Genomic DNA, 16,984 nt, shown 5'->3' on the forward strand with positions numbered 1-16,984 from the left:
AACATAGACTGAGACTGTCTTAGTGTTAAAGGTTTAGATGGAGAGGAATTCAAGTATGTACAAGACAATTTTCTGATTCAGTATGTGGATGTACCTGCTAGAGGAGGTGCAAAACTTGACCTATTCTTGGGAAATGAGGCAGGGCAGGTGACTGAGGTACCAGCAACCATAATTCTATTAGATTTAAAGTAGTGATGGAAAAGGATAGACCAGATCTAAAAGTTGAAGTTCTAAATTGGAGGAAGGTTCACTTTGACAGTATTAGGCAAGAACTTTCAAAAGCTGGTTGGGCGCAAATGTTTGCAGGTAAAGGGCTGGCTGGAAAATGGGAAGCCTTCAGAATTGAGATAATGAGAATCCCGAGAAAGTATATTTCTGTCAGGGTGAAAGGAAAGGCTAGTAGGTATAGGGAATGCTGGATGACTAAAGAAATTGAGGGTTTGGTTAAGAAAATGAAGGAAGCATATGTCAGGTATAGACAAGATAGATTGAATGAGTCCTTAAGAGTATAAACGTGGCACGGTGGCACAGTGGTCAGCGCTGCTGCCTCACAGTGCTGGAGACCTGGGTTCAATTCCCGCCTCAGACTGACTGTGTGGAGTTTGCACATTCTCCCTGTGTCTGCGTGGGTTTCCTCCGGGTGCTCCGGTTTCCTCCCACAGTCCAAACGTGCAGGTCAGGTGAATTGGCCATGCTAAATTGCCCGTAGTGTTAAGTAAGGTGTAAATGTAGGGGTATGGGTGGGTTACGCTTTGGCGGGTCGGTGTGGACTTGTTGGGCCGAAGGGCCTGTTTCCACACTGTAATGTAATCTAATCTAAAACGCAGTAGGAGTATACTTAAGAGGGAAATCAGGAGGGACATGAGATAGTTTGGCAAATAGTTAAGGAGAATCCAAAGGGTTTTTTAACAAATACATTAAGGACAAAAGGGTAACTAGGGAGCGAATAGGGCCCCTCAAAAATCAGCATGGTGACGTTTGTGTAGAGCCGCAGGAGTTAGGGGAGATACTAAATGAGTATTTTGTATCAATGTTTACTGTGCAAAAGGACATGGAAGATATAGAATGTGGGGAAATAGATGGTGACGTCTTGAAAAATGTCCAAATTACAGAGGAGGATGTGCTGGATATTTTGAAACACAAATGGGTAATCCCCAGGACTTGATCAGGCGTACCCTAGAACTCCTGTGGGAAGCTGGAGAAGTGATTGCTGGGCCTTTTGCTGAGATATTTTTGTATCACCGATAGTCACAGGTGAGGTGCCAGCAGACTGGAGGTTGGCTAAAGTGGTGCCACTGTTTACAAAGGTGGTAAGGACAAGCTAGGGAACTATACACCAGTGAGCCTGACGTCAGTGGTGGGCAAGTTATTGGAGGGAATCCTGATGGACAGGATGTCCATGTATTTGGAAAGGCAAGGACTGATTCAGGATAGTCAAAATGGCTTTGTGCATGGGAAATCATGTCTCACGACCTTGATTGAGTTTTTTGAAGAAGTAACAAAGAGGATTGATGAGGGCAGAGCGGAAGATGTGATCTGTATGGACTTCAGAAAGACGTTCAACAAGGTTCCCCATGGGAGCTGGTTAGCAGGTTCGATCTCATGCAATACAGGGACATCTAACCATTTGGATATAGAACTGGCTCAAAGGTAGAAGACGGAGGTTGGTGGTGGTGGTGGAGAGTTGTTTTTCAGATTGGAGACCTGTGACCAGTGGAGTGCCACAGATTGGTACTGGATCCACTACTTTTCATCACTTTTATATAAATGATTTGGAAGTGAGCATAAGAAGTACAGTTAGTAAGTTTGCCAATGACACCAAAATTGGAGGTGTAGTGGACAACGAAGAACATTATCTCTGATTAAAATGTGATCTTGATCTGATGGGCCAATGGGCTGAGAAGTGGCAGATGGAGTTTAATTTAGATAATTGTGAGGTGCTGAATTTTGGGAAAGCAAATCTTAGCAGGACTTATACTCTTAATGGTAAGGTCCTAGGGAGTGTTGCTGAACAAAGAGACCTTGGAGTGCAGGTTTATAGTGCCTTGAAAGTAGAGTCACAGGTGGATAGGGTAGTGAAGAAGGCATTTGGTATGTTTTTCTTCATTGGTCAGAATATTGAGTGCAGGAGTTGGGAGGTCATGTGTCAGCTGTAGAGGACATTGGTTAAGTCACTCTTGGAATATTGTGTGTAATTCTGGTCTCCTATCGAAAGCATGTTGTGAAACTTGAAAGGTTCAGAAAAGATTTACGAGGATGTTGCCAGGTTTGGAGGATTTGAGCTCTAGGGAGAAATTGAATAGGCTGGGGCTGTTTTCCCTGGAGTTCGGAGGCTGAGGGGTGATCTTATAGAGGTTTATAAAATCATGAGGGCCATGCATTGGATAAATAGACAAAGTATTTTCCCTGGGGTGTGTGAGTCCAGAACTAGAGGGCATAGGTTTAGGGTGAGAGGGAAAAGATATAAAAGAGACCTAAGGGACAACTTTTTCACGCAGATGGTGGTACGTGTATGGAATGAGCTGACAGAGGAAGTGATGGAGGCTAGTACATTTAAAAGGCAGCTAGATGGGCATATGAATAGGAGAGTTTGGAGCATATGGGCCAGGTGCTGGCAGGTGGGACTAGATTGGGTTGGGATATCTGGTCAGCATTGACGAGTTGGATCGAAGGGTCTGTTCTGTGCTGTACATCACTATGACTCTGATTCCAATGATCCAAAAATGTGAACCCTCCTCCTTTTGGACCAGCTTCCTCAGCCACATATTCAACTGCTGTATCCTGGTTTCCTACCCTCGGTAGTTTGTGGCACCAGGTGTGATCCAGACATTACTAGCCTTGAGGATCTCTTTTTTAAGAAAAATTGCTACCTAACTTCCTATGTTCTCTCCTCCAAATCCCAACCTTTTCACTTCCTATATCATTAGCTCCAATGTGTATAAAGACTTCCGGCTGGTCCCTCTCCCATTTGAGAGTATTCTGCACCTTGATATCCTTGTTCTAGGCACCTGGAAGGCAACACAACATTTTGATGACTGTCTGTCAGCCACAGAGATATGTATCTGTGCCTCTGACTAGACATTCCTCTATCACAATTGATCACTTCTAACCTGACATATCCCTCGTTACATTAGATGCACTCTCAGTTCCGGAAACCTGGCCGTCACTGCTGCATTCCTCAGATTCCAATCTCCCTCTTCCACCTCCTCTCCCTACTCCACCCCTGCATTTTCCAAAACAGCATACTTGTTTAAGATGGGGAAAGCCACAAGAGACTCCTGCATGACCTGCCTCTCTCTCCTACTTTTCCTCGATTTCACCCATCCATCTGACTGTATCTTCAGTTTATCTCCCTTCCTGCAACTGCCATCTATCAAACCCCCTGTCTTCTGTAAATTCCTTATTGTTTGTAAATGCTGCTCCAACCAATTCTTGCAATCTGTTAGGATTTGCAACCCCACACACTTCCTGCAGATGTAATCATCAGTAACCAGGAAACTCTCCCTAATCTTCTTCTTCTGACAGGAAGAGCACATCACTCTACTAAAGGCCATCTTTGCACCTTAACAATCTACAGAACATAACACCGTCTTCCTGCTCTGAAAATGCTGCTCCACCTTAATTTAAATGCTTAACTTCATACCTATGTTTTTATATTTTTAAAATTTAATCAAGAGACCGATTGCAATAAGAAAACATATAATCAAAAAAAAAACCCACTGTTGTAGATTTACCAAAAAAAACCAAGTAAGGTTGCATTTTGAAACTAGCCACTTAGTTGCTCCCCTGCTGTGAGCTCTCCCACACAGGTTTCTCCAAGGTCAGCTGTGAGTTTCGCTGTTTGTTTAGTCTTAGACAAACTGTGATGTCCAGAGATACTTGAAACTGAACAGCAGAGGCAATCAGCTGTGCAGATTCACTGATGTGAAAGACATGGGCATGAATGAGTTGGACCTAAGGGTCTGTTTCCGTGCTGTACATCTCTATGACAACAGTGCAGGTTCATTTCTCCATTTGATTCACCTCCCATGTGGTCATTGCCTTTGTCTCTCTGCCTCCTTTTTTAATGTGCTGTTTAGATTCTCTACAGTGTGGAAACAGGCCCTTCGGCCCAACAAGTCCACACCGGCCCCTCTGAAGAGAAACCCACCCAAACCTATTCCCCTACCCTATATTTACCCCTGACTAATGTACCTAACACTACGGGCAATTTAGCATGGCCAATTCACCTAACCTGCACATCTTTGGACTGTGGGAGGAAACCGGACCACCTGGACGAAACCCATGCAGACACCGGGAAAATGTGCAAACTCCACACAGACAGGCAGGAATTGTACCCAGGACCCTGGTGCTGTGAGGCAGCAGTACTAACCACTGAGCCTCCATGCCGTCCTGTTGTTTTGATCTTTTTCCCCCCAAAGTTCCAAAACAATGCAACAGCTTAGAATATAGGAATGACTGCTTCTAGAATTTGAGAAGAGCAGCTTTTAACAGCCACAATTTTTCCTATCTTCCATCTTGGATTACCCTTCTAGATTCCCAGTTCATCACGAACATGTTTCATGCATTTATCCTATTGAGTCATAGAGATGTACAGCATGGAAACCGACCCTTCGGTCCAACCTGTCCATGCCGACCAGATATCCAAACCCAATCTAGTCCCACCTGCCAGCACCCGGCCCATATCCCTCCAAACCCTTCCTATTCATATACCATTCCAGATGCCTTTTAAACATTGCAATTGTACCAGCCTCCACCACATCCTCTGGCACCTCATTCCATACACTTACCACCCTCTGCGTGAAAAAGTTGCCCCTTAGATCTCTTTTATATCTTTCCCCTCTCTCCCTAAACCTATGTCCTCTAGATCTGGACACCCCAACCCCAGAGAAAAGACTTTGTCTCTTTATCCTATCCATGCTCCTCATAATTTTGTAAACCTCTATAAGGTCACCCCTCAGCCTCCGACACTCCAGGGAAAGCAGCCCCAGCCTGTTCAGCCTCTCCCTAGAGTCTTGCTCGAATTTTATAGGTTTCCAGAACGTCCTTCTATATTCTTCTATACTCCCGTGAATATAGTCCCTAATGAATCCAATCTCTCTTCATCTGTTCATCCTGCCTTTCTAGGGACTGTCTAGTAAACATTTGTTTTTTTCCCTCCATGGCTAAAATATCCTTTCTCAGATAAGACCAAAACTGCACATGCTACTCGAGGTGTGCTCCCACCAAGAGCCTGTACGACTGCAGCGAGACCTTCCTGCTCTTGTTCTTGAAGCTACTCGCTACAGAGACTAAAATAATATCTACCTCCTTCACTGCTACACCTGCATGCTTACTTTCAGTTACTGGTGTACTAGGACCAATGACCTTGTTGCATTGTTCCCTTCCTCAATCTATTACCATTCAGTTAATCTGCCTTTGTGTTTTGTTAAATTGGATAATCTTGCATTTGTCCACATTGTGCTGCATCTGCCATACTTTACCCATTTGATCAACTTATCCAAATCACACTGAAACATCCCTGTATCCTACTCTCACTCAATCCTCCCACCCAGCATTGTGTCTTCTGCAGTCTTGGAGGTATTACATTTAGTATGCTGATCTAATTCATTCAGTTCCACCATTTATGGTAGGATTTGTGACACATTTGTATCTTGTCATGGACACAATGTACTTCTATTACAAAATTGTAAGATCTTAAGATGGGGATTGAAGTACATTTGTGTTTCAGTCACAATTGCTTCTCAGCCTCTAATATCACTTCAGTTCAGACCAACACTTGGTCTTGAGGGAGAACTTCAAAAGAGAGAAACGTCATGGAGTTTGAAGAATAATTGTGATCTGTTTCATATTCTACAAATAATATGCACAGGTATATAATTTATGCAATTAGAGTATAGGAAAAAAAAATTGGTTATTATTTATCGTATATCAGCTTGTGTCCTACATTACATCTAACCTGACCAATTTGAAATTATTCATTAATAACCATAATCATTCACAAGATAGTGTGAAATAGACACCAGCAAAGTTACACACATAACAGTAATTCATTAATAAATATTGTGAATAGCTGAGGTTCAAGCATTGATCCTTGTAGTACTCTACTAGTCACCGGCTGCTACTCAGCAAAGGACTTATTTATTTCTACTCTTCAATGTCTCTACCAGTCAGCTCTCTGTCCATGTCAGTATACCACCCCTCATCCTATGTGCTTTAACTTTGCATGCTAATCCCTTAGATGGAGCTTCTTTGAAAGCCTTCTGAAAGTCCAAGTAAACGACATCCACTGGCTCCCTGTTATCAACTCCTTATTAGTTATATCCTTGAAAACCCCAGTAGATTTGACCAGCATGATTTCTCTTTTGCATGTCCATGCTGGCTAAAAAAAGAAACAATTGGCCATTTTTGTGATTGAATCGAATTATTTGTACTAATGTTTGACCCCAATTGGAAGGAATTGATTATCAGCGCATTTCTTGTATCTAGTCATAAAAGAAATGCATGAGCTGAGAAATCTGTAGAGAACAAAGTTTGAATTGCTGGTTTCCATTCTAGTGAAGCAACATAAAAGAATCATCATTGTACAAAGACGGAGTTCCAAAAAATACCAAGGACAGAATTAACATGACTGAGTTTGTGAAATTTTTCTCTGAAGTTGCTTGAAATTAATGAGAGTCACAAAGGCAGGCCTTGTTAATGTAAAATTAGAGCATGTGATGTAAATAAAGGAGATGTTAAAGATATAGCTCAGAAATATTTAAACCTGATCAATTTGAAATTGTTCATTAATAACCATAATCATTCACAACATCATGAGAAATAGACACCAGCAAAGTTACACACATAACAGTAACTGGGCTCTTCTAAGACAATAGTGGTGTTCCTGCTTCGGCCAGAGTGCCTGGATTGAAGTCCCATGTGTGTCCTAAATTACTCTCCAGCTCTTCTAGTACTGCTTGATCTGCTGTGCCTTTTCCAGCTCCACATTTTATTGACACTGACTTCCCAGCATCTGCAGTCCTTATTAACTTCAGGTTGCCATAAATATTTCAACATGTCTGGATGGATTAGTTAAAAATATTTAAGTATCAACAAAGTAAAACATATTAAGCAACTGGCCTCCTAAAAATGATCATTGATGTGTTTGTTTTTTATCAGTAAGATAAAAATAACTCCATGGGCAACAGGAGATTTTGCTATGGATGCTGGAAAGGGGAAGTGGTTGATGGACAAGGTAAAGGTGAACCAATTGATAGAATCATTTAATGACTAGTGGAGATATGGCAGGGCTGGGTATGTAAACACAGGCTTTAGTTGAACCACTTTCAATCTGCAGCAGAAATTCCATAATGACACTCTGCACCACTGCAGATCACAATACAAAATGGTTTCTGTCACAATACTTAGCTATCAAAGAAGTGTCAATCTAATTGTTATAAATGTTGCCAAGAATGCCATAGATCCTGTCAAACTGCCAAGGTCTGCTCAACCAGAGCTCTGTGTCAGGCAAATTCTGGACAGAATTCTGACCCTCAAGGCGAATTTTCAGAGGAAACTTTACGTTAGACCTTTGTTGGAATTGGTACAGGATCAATTCTATCTGTGGTATTTTCACACAGATACTTGAATATTATTTGCAGTTGGGGTTATCCAGCAATCTGCCAGTCGTACTTTTAAATAAAGAGAGCACATAGTAACAAAGGTACATAAACAGTCAATATGTGGGTATTAACTGTGCTGAAACAGTAGATAAAATGCCATCACTTTTATTGTATCTTCCAGACTGTAAGTATTTTGTAGCATGGTGCAGGGAGAAAGAAAATCTGGTTCCTACATGACCTGGAAGGCCCTTGTGACAAAGTTGAAACAAATGGTGGTCCCTTCACTAATACAAATTGTGTAAAACAGATGGCTGACTGTCTTTCCAGGTGTTCACCAATCAGATGGTTCACCCCAGTGATGGCTTCCCTGCTGATTGTGAACAGCCTCTGCCAAGATAGCGACACTGTTGTGGAGCGCTGTTCAGTTGTATGGTACCTGTTGTTTGTGTTTCTCTGTTGTTAACTTAGCCTGGCCCCTCTCTCCAATGCATTATGATTTATCTATTAAGGGTGGTAATTCCCAATGCTTCCCCATAAAACAAGTACTATTCAGCTTGCTCACAGTTCAGATGATAAGCTAATTAATTCCAGGTCTGAGTATGCAAAACACTGGCATTCTGATTTGACTTGGGAAACTTTGGTGATCTTACAGAGCTTTAATTTTGCTGTTTCTCTTTTTCTTTTTGGCTGATTTTCATAAATCATGTTTTGAAAGAATGGGAATAATCTGAGAAGCAAGAAATATGAGCCATTTTTATTTTAGATTTTCTTTGGATTTTGTGTTGGAATTCAAACATTTGTCTTGGTTAAAAGTCAAGAAAAAATACTTGATTACATATTCTACAGGAGTTAAATATCTTGGCAAAAGCCCCACTTTCCAACTATGATCAAAAAGAATTTCTATCCACTTACCTTCCTCCAATTTCCCTTGCCAATCTTCTGATGCAGGATCCTGCAGAATTTAGTCAATGCAAGAAACCTTCGAGACATCAGCAAATAGAATCTACACAGAAGTCATACACCCTTTGTTTATGGCATGAGCTCCTATATTCTGTCAAGTGTTCATGAAAAAATTGAAAAGCTTTGGGACATTTAAACAGCTTTGTCTGTGTGAATACATACAAAGGTGCATAAGAGTGGGTGAGGTAAGTGGATAATCTGGATAGGCTGGTGAGGGCTGGTGAGGTCTGTTCAGATCAGGTTATTGGAATGTTCAAGAGTTGAAGGGTATTTGGAGAGTGAAGTTCATAAATCAGCATTTAAGATCCTATAAGGGGGATTGGAGGTAGAGAATCAGATGTTCTGTGGTGAAGTTTTGTCAGATTGGGAGGTAGTAAGGGCATTTGGGGGTTGTAATCATGTGGGGTTAGTAATATAGTTATTCAGGAGCTTGAGAATTTTTCCATGCATCATTTCCTCTAACAATTCTTGTAAGTCAGAACTCTCCAAAGTCTTTGACTCTATATTTTGAAGAATTGCAGGATGCAGGAGAATTGGCCATTCAAGTCAGTACACCAGGACTTGATTAGGTCCCCATACCTATTTTGGGTCATATGCCTTGTCTTTGACTGTCCATAGTTAGTTCATAGTTTTTGTCTTCCCAGAATTGGTGTTGAACATGAAGCACATACGTGGACCTTGTTAAATACTGAAAAGTGTCAATAAAAAATGAAAATTAAAGACTCACAATCATGATTGCATGAAATGTAGGATAGGTTATTCATGTTTGCAATAAATTCATCATCAAATAAAATCATTAAAAGTATTTATTTTAGAGAGATTTTATACTGGACAACATTAAATAGTGCTCGGTTATTAGTGCACCAAGGAAAACAAGTTGCCATTGTGAACTGGGATTTCTAACAATGGCTAAGAAGGTCAGTTCCATGACAGCATGATAGGTTTTTTTTGGTTCATGCTGTGTGGTGCCAGAGATTCTCCTAACACTGCAGTAATGTCTGTATGAAGTAAAAAGGGAACGTTCAACTTCAGCAGCTACTTTAAAATGATTGAGGTTGTATATATGTCATTTGAAAGTCTTCTTAATTAGAATTACCACCACACTTTACTGAATAACTGTTCTGCTGCTGTTGCTCAGGCAACGTCTTTAACTAAAAGTGATGAAAAATGGTGGTGTTCTTGGGATCAGTGAGAAGACTGCCTGTCTGGAAGTATTAAATTATCATATCTTCACAGTAATTAGAAGCTATCTGTCTTTTAAAACAGTCATAAATTAGATTTTTGGGCCACTGTTTCTAGTGGACACTATCCATGCAGCTCTTCTTTAGTGAAATAATCTTTCACTAATTTTTAATGAATAAGCAGTTTTGCTGATAATAGCAAAACAGTTTTTAATAAAAATTCCCTAAGAGAAATTCTAAATGCAATCTGTATGAAACAGAAGGGGACAATTGTAGTGCAGCTACTTTCTTTGTGCTGATGTTCTCCTTAATTATGCAATAGAAGTGAGTATACAGCTTGCATAAAACATCAGAGACTGATTTAAGCTATGGAATGATTTTTACCAGTTTAGAGACCTATCTGCTAACATTTCAACTTTTCTAATTTGCTGCATATTTTCCTTATATGGGAGCTTTGTTAAATTATGTCGATTATGTGAGCGATTCTTATAATTTTTATCATTTTTAAGGTTTGTCCTTATTTCTCAACCAACATGCTTTTTCTCTTCAACCCAAGCAGTGTCACTTAAGTGAAATGGTCCATTCATGGACATTAACATTGACACCATCATAATTTTGTCATCACATCAGGATGTGTCTTTTAACAGTACAGTTAAGAAATTTTTATCCTCATGTCAAAATCAAAGCTTGAAGGTCAGTTCATATTTAAATTCCAGCATCCTAACTGAGTGCAGTTCATATTGTAGATGCTGCATTTTCCTGTGCTTGCATATTTTACAAACTAACCTTAATGTCTGTTTATAGCCTGTAAATGTTTGTGTTCTCTAGCTTCCCTGCTACTGTGCATATCTACCTGTATATGTGTTGGAGCCTAGATCCTCTGGAGGCCAGAAGCTGCTATTGCAGCAGAAATAAGTCATTGCCTCATGTAACGTTTAGCATTTGTAGTACCAAGGATCAATCTGGCAATATGTGGAATATAAAGCACTTAGTTTTAAAACTGTCAATAAGTAAACAATATAATTTAATGGATAAATATTTAAATATTTAAGAATTCAATTATTTTAAATTTATATCACTGCAGTATTGCCTCCTTGAACTGCAGGGTAGGAATCTCCATTTTCAGCTGAAGAGGATTATAGCTCTTCAAATGTCACTCTGGTGAAGGGTCCTCAAAGTCATCTGAAAAGAATGAAGAATCAATACCCTTGTCTGCAGGAAAATTGAAATGCTAGCATCTCCAAGCTTTTAGCTGAGATGAAGAAACAGAAATTGAAATACAAAATGTTAGAAAAAGACAGTAAGATTCCAGTGCCGTGACAAGCAGTGAAGGATCAGGAAAAAAATATAGATTAGGTTTAAGAAAGTTTGGACAGGTGGAAAATGTCAGAAGCTATATGGGAGGAAGAATAGCAATAGCGTACACAATTGTACTGAACAGGGAGAAACACCTACAGCCCTTGTGGACTAAGGTGGATTATGGATGGGTGGATTGCCTGTTGATTTTACCTCAAGTCAAAATGAAATCTCACAGACTTTCCTGTAATGTTCAATATATTGCAGCATATTATAATTGTACCTTCATGTATAAAAAAAGTTTATATATGAATGACAGTAAATGCCACGTTATCATATAACATTTACACTATATTTAGCTCTTGGCATTTGAATTTGCTGATGGATATAGTCAATGAGAAATATTGGAGGTGTACTGTTTATAAAAACAAAGCACCGATATAAATGTGCTACATTTTTCTATACATTTGATGGGCAAGTCATTAATATTTAAGAACATGGCAGAACAAGCTTGAGTTTTCTTGTTTGTGGCTGATCATCTACCTGAACTCCATGTGTGGCATCATCCCCATATTTCTTTTAATTGTATTTGCATATCGAAAGTTATCAATCTATATTTTGATAATACTCAATGACTGAGCTTTGAACCTCTCTGGGATAAAGAATTCCAAAGATTCATTGCCCTCTGAGGCAAAATGGCTTGTTCCTTATGCTGAGATTTTATCCCCTCCTCCTTGACCGTCAGCTGGGAGGAATATCCTTTATGTATTTATCCTGTCTAGCATTTTGTAAATTTTGCATGTCTGTAAGAAGTCACTGTTGAAAGAATTTTTTTATAGGTCCTCAAACTGTAGTTACACATAGTTGAAAATGTGTTGCTGGAAAAGTGCAGTAGGTCAGGCAGCATCCAAGGAACAGGAGAATCGATGTTTCGGGCATGAGCTCTTCTTCAGGAATCATTCTTGAAGAAGGGCTCAAGCCCGAAACGTCGATTCTCCTGCTTCTTGGATGCTGCCTGATCTGCTGCGCTTTTCCATCAACACATTTTCAGCTCTTATCTCCAGCATCTGCAGTCCTCACTTTCTCCTTGTAGTTACACATAGCAGAGCATAAATTAATAAATAATTGGGTGATAGTAAGATACCATATAACGAATGATTTTAATCATCTTGTACATTGGACAAATCAAATTGGTTTGAAATTCTTTACATGTAAATCTGCGAGTAGTTTTTTTTTGTATGTTAAAGAACTGGTTTTACTTTATTACCATTTTTAAGATTTCATCCACGTTTTTCAGAACAGCTAAGACAATATAGTTTTTTGCAATTTTTGAACAACATAGAACAAGAAAACGATTTTGAACAAAAAGGAAGTTTGTAACATGACTTTTCCTCTAGCACTGAAATGTGGGCCACAAAATTGGACTGAAGTGCCTTTTAGGGTGCTCCTCAAAATATTAGGGCCCCAACATGCCAGTACATTTCAGGCTAGATGTGTGTAGCACACCATATTGAATAAGGACTAATATGGTGTTTACCTCCACACTTCAAATAGGGGTTGGGCCCTCAGTATATGCAATTGAAGGACCTAATGTTTGCTTGTAGTCTCCTTCTTAAGATTGGTTTGCTTTAAGGTCGGCCACGGTTGCAGTTATAGAAACCAGTCCTTGGATGCAATGGAACCTAGAAGGTCACTGATTCTACTGTCACTGCGTTTGAGCACCACTTCCCCCAACATCTCCATGTAGCATACATTGTAACGATGATCCTAACTATTATCTGGCGATTCATCCCAGAGCCACCCAGCTTCCTGATGTCCAGGGACTCTACCAAGCGTTGTTTGCCTTTGTCTTTGAGTAACAGTACACATTCCCAAGGTGACAAGCTGCTCCAAAATGACAGCTATCATGAACACCTTGGTAACTGTCCACTAGTAGTGGGATGGTTCCCAGCGGTCGTAAGCTCAGACTGTAATGTTGTCTTTACTTTTGAAGACCTTGACTGCAAGTTGGGTGAAGGGTTGATTTTATGTGCCTTTCTATGTACCTTTCTGATCGGAACTTAATTCTGGTGGAGGCAGGTTTAGTGTGCCTCACCAGTTACCCTCCTTGACTCGAAGCTGGCCATCTCTGGGAGTGGAAGGTTATGTCCATAGTGAAAACTTCCAAGTTTTTATATACTACACATTTCTGCAGTGCTATGTTCAATGTTGTTTCATTAACAGTTTGAATATTTAATTTCTCACCTAGTTGTACAAGCATTGTGTTCGTTCCTGTTATGGGGGAGAAATGGAGGCACTAGAAAAAACAATTTTTAATGTTCAAGTTCTATGCACATGATCACCTTGAGCTTTCCTAATTAGAAGCTTTGTGTTGAATCATGGGGGACTTTGATCGCGATAACAATTTAAAACTGCTTAAAATGTTACCATGGAGATTGAGAAATAATCTATAATTGTGTTTTTAAAAATAAAATTACAAAGTCCGTTTGATAGCTGTTCAAAACAATGCATTTCGTATCTCTATCTTTAAATTCTCCAAATTATTGACATATATAACAAAACAGGAGTAGATGATTCAAATTCCTTTGCACCTTGCAACAAATCAATGGGGAATGAACAATGGAGTACCATTTAGACGTGGGGAGGGGAAAGGGGGAAGAGTTATTTCTTTCTCTGTTTTAGATGTCCTCTGTCTCCTTTACTGCGCGTACACACGGCATGTACATTAAAGCACTCATGATTTATGAAGGACTTGCTCACGAGAAGGATTACCTGTCATGGAGCGCTTATACCAGATTGGTTTTACTTTAATTATAAACCGCGCTTTCACACCGAGTTCCCTTGCATGCTACGCAAGTGCAAATTATTTTTATTGTTAATTCTAATATATTTCTTTAATGTTCTCTTTCGGATATCTGTTGCAATTGATAATCGTCCAATTTATTTCCACTTTTATTTCAAACCGATCTTAAACAAATAGGTCCAAAACAACTGTGCACTTCCATTGATAAATTGACTGAGAGCGTCCGATATTCCAGTGTAATCTCAAAGCATGCCTGGAGGGCGGAGCTCGTGGCTTCCTATCTTGTCACATTCAAATGTGTATCTGGCCATTCACTACCAGTTATTGTCTTTAACAAGCTCTGCTGAACAGGCTGTGGTTGATGCTCATTATGGGTTTCAGGGAATGTTAAAGCTGTTAGCAAGCCAGAGCACTGGCTGTATTAGAAAGGGGGAGGGGAATTTATTTGAACATGCCCTTAGGCTGCATTGCCTAATAAGACTTGTTAATTTAACCCTCGTGGTTCCCTGGTTACATTTCACGCACACATCCTGCGTTGCAAAGATTCTATTGCACGTATTGGTTGCCTTCTTTAATCACCAGTGAAAGTGTTTTTTCCTGCAGGTTAAGAATGGTTAAAGGTATGTTACAATCTTTTATATGTGGATTGAGATGTTTAACTTCATAAATCACTTGTCCTGCACGATGCTTCAATGTAGGTTTTAGAACAATGAAATGAGTGTCTTTCGAATAAAAACTGGTTGGTAATTTACGAATCTTAAACTGTCTTTGTCAAGCAGAAAGATGAAATACATTGTTCATGAAAAGAAGATAGCCAGGAGGGGGTGACTGGTCATGGTGTTAATTGGGTCCAACTGGAATTGAAAACTCTTGGGACTTAAATGCTCAGCAAAATAAAAACCTTAAAGCTAAGAGCAGCACTGTCTTATAGTCAAACTCTGTTAATCTTTATGAATGTGAGCAGCTTCTGTCCGTGTGGCAGAGCTCTGGTGAGTTTTTACTTAGAATGTGCGACAGAATCCTTTTGTCTTTTTCGTTTATTTGACCTTGGTAACTTTTTTCTCTTTCCCTGCCAGTGCAGTGAGGTTCAGTTTCTGAATACAGCTGCCCAGAGTGCTGTTGGCTGGCTGGTCTGCCAGTATTGTTCTAATGCTCATTCCATATGTATGTCACATCACACTTCTCCCCTTACCTCCCTCCCCCTCCCCGTACACACCCTTTTTCAAGCATATCCGTTTGGTTTCTTATCTGGAAAGACTGAATTCTTTCTCGCTGCTGTAACTGCAAATTTTAAAGTTGTAAAGCTGAAACTCGGCAGTGACTTGTGTAGCCTTGAGCGAATGGACAACATAAGAGCTTGCACTGAATATCTTGTCTTTTTCTACTCTACACTGATTTTGGACTCCTTGAAGTCTAAAGAACTAATCTTGGCAGCTGCCTCGCTTTTTTTTCCTGTTACCGTGGTAGCGCCTGCAATGCATTATAATAGCACAGGCAGGTTGGAGTTCTTGTGCCTGATGTTTTTGGATTGTTAGTTGCGACTTCAGCGGAAAGCTTTCATCAGATATGAGCAACTGCTCGTGCGCTTTCCTATTTCGGTCCTTTTTAAAGGTAGGATTTGTTTATCCAATCTAAATACTTTATTTAAATAATTTTGTTTAGATCGGGTGGGAGAGGTGCCGAACCCCTTGGATGGTAATTTGATTCAGTCGAGTGTATTTGAATAAACCAAGATTAAGATAATTAAATGGTAAGATAACTGTAGATTTGATTCATACAAAACTACAATTTAACCGTATTTCTTAAAAGTACCCATTTTCATTGGGTCATTTCTGATTCATACTACTGCATATACTTGTCAATTGGGATTAATGACATGTACCAGATTAAAACCTACACTTAAGTTTTAAAGTCTAAGCTTTAATATGTTTAAGACTCGATGCAAAATTCTAAAGCATATAGCAAATCACTAAGATTTATATTTTGCACCGGCACTGTAGTTTTCATATAGTTTTCAGCAGAAAATAAAATCAGTATTGGAAATCCTGTTAATCATTTTGGGAAGTGTTAGCTTCAAAGTCTAATATGTAAAATAAAAAGTTAAAGTTGTAAATTTCTTATTCATAATAGCTTCATTTCAGCACAAACTTCAGATCAAATTATGATGCACTTGATGCTTTAAATGAATGCACTTATTTGAAAAACAAAACCTTGTACATGGCGCCACATGTCCAGCAATTCCTCAGTGTGGACTTGTGCATACAGAGTTGGTGTGTCTCTTTTGACATGCTACACACTTGTCTCTCTCTATCTCTATGACGTCTGCCTCAAGATATTAATTTGTACGTGGCATCAGCATGATTTATAGATTTGAGATTAAATGCTTAAAATATATTGAGCATTAATTAATAATTTTAGCATTTAGTGACTTCTAAGTTGGCAAAACTCAGCGAAATGACTCTTTCATGGTGCTATTTTAAATGCTTGAACAACACTTTAAACTGAAATTAACATCATCACATGTACTGTGGTATGGTGACTCGAGCCATGAGAACAGGAGATTCAATGGTCCTTGAAATCTTGCCTAATGCCTTGGAACTGGCAGGCATGTGTTGTTGAACTGTCATGGCTGTTCTCAATTACAAATATCATCCCCAGTTTGTTGGATTTGAAGGTTGTACATGTCACTGTGAAATATGTATCTTTTAACAAAATTCAATGAAATGATCCTATCTGGAATAAGTTGTTTTCCTTTGGAAATCAGATTTCATCACTTACAAATATCATTTTTTACCTGTATTCTGTTTCACAGGTGTCACTTTTTCTTAAAAATGACAAAGAACAAAAAACTTGCATTATCTTTGGGCTTGGTATTTTAAAGTTGTATTATTTTGGGCATTTAGCAACTCTGATTCCACTCCATGAGTCTAACTATTTTCCTGTCAGCTCATACATAAAACCAAATGTGGTAAGTTTGTCATTACATCGCCATATAATCTAGTAAGATTGGCTTTTTGAGCATGACAGCAGGAAGCTAAAATGAAACAAAGATGCTGATATATGATGTAGCATATTTGTTCAAAATTCTTTTTTATAATTTGGTATGGTGCTAACTCAATTAACATGAGGCTTCAACATAT

At 39.3% G+C, this 16,984-nt stretch overlaps 1 protein-coding gene across 22 annotated transcripts in view; it reads left to right on the top strand.

Moving 5' to 3' along the window:
• Window positions 1-16,984, top strand: part of LOC140481497 (protocadherin Fat 3-like) — a 792,082-nt gene that overhangs the window by 131,577 nt on the left and 643,521 nt on the right. For 4 of the 22 annotated variants that reach the window (XM_072577784.1, XM_072577779.1, XM_072577793.1 and 1 more), the window contains exon 1: window positions 14,266-14,464. The exons of 5 other annotated variants lie outside the window; for them this stretch is intronic. Coding sequence is in view for 14 of the 17 variants with exons in the window: in XM_072577779.1 (XP_072433880.1) it covers window positions 14,455-14,464 (10 nt within the window). In the remaining 3 variants the exon portion in view is untranslated. Of the gene's footprint in view, window positions 1-14,249; window positions 14,465-15,091; window positions 15,456-16,984 lie in introns of those variants that run through there. 13 more of the 22 variants (XM_072577803.1, XM_072577802.1, XM_072577801.1 and 10 more) reach the window with 8 other exon arrangements.

Source organism: Chiloscyllium punctatum, chromosome 9, assembly GCF_047496795.1.
Source record: "Chiloscyllium punctatum isolate Juve2018m chromosome 9, sChiPun1.3, whole genome shotgun sequence".
Taxonomy (NCBI): domain Eukaryota; kingdom Metazoa; phylum Chordata; class Chondrichthyes; order Orectolobiformes; family Hemiscylliidae; genus Chiloscyllium; species Chiloscyllium punctatum.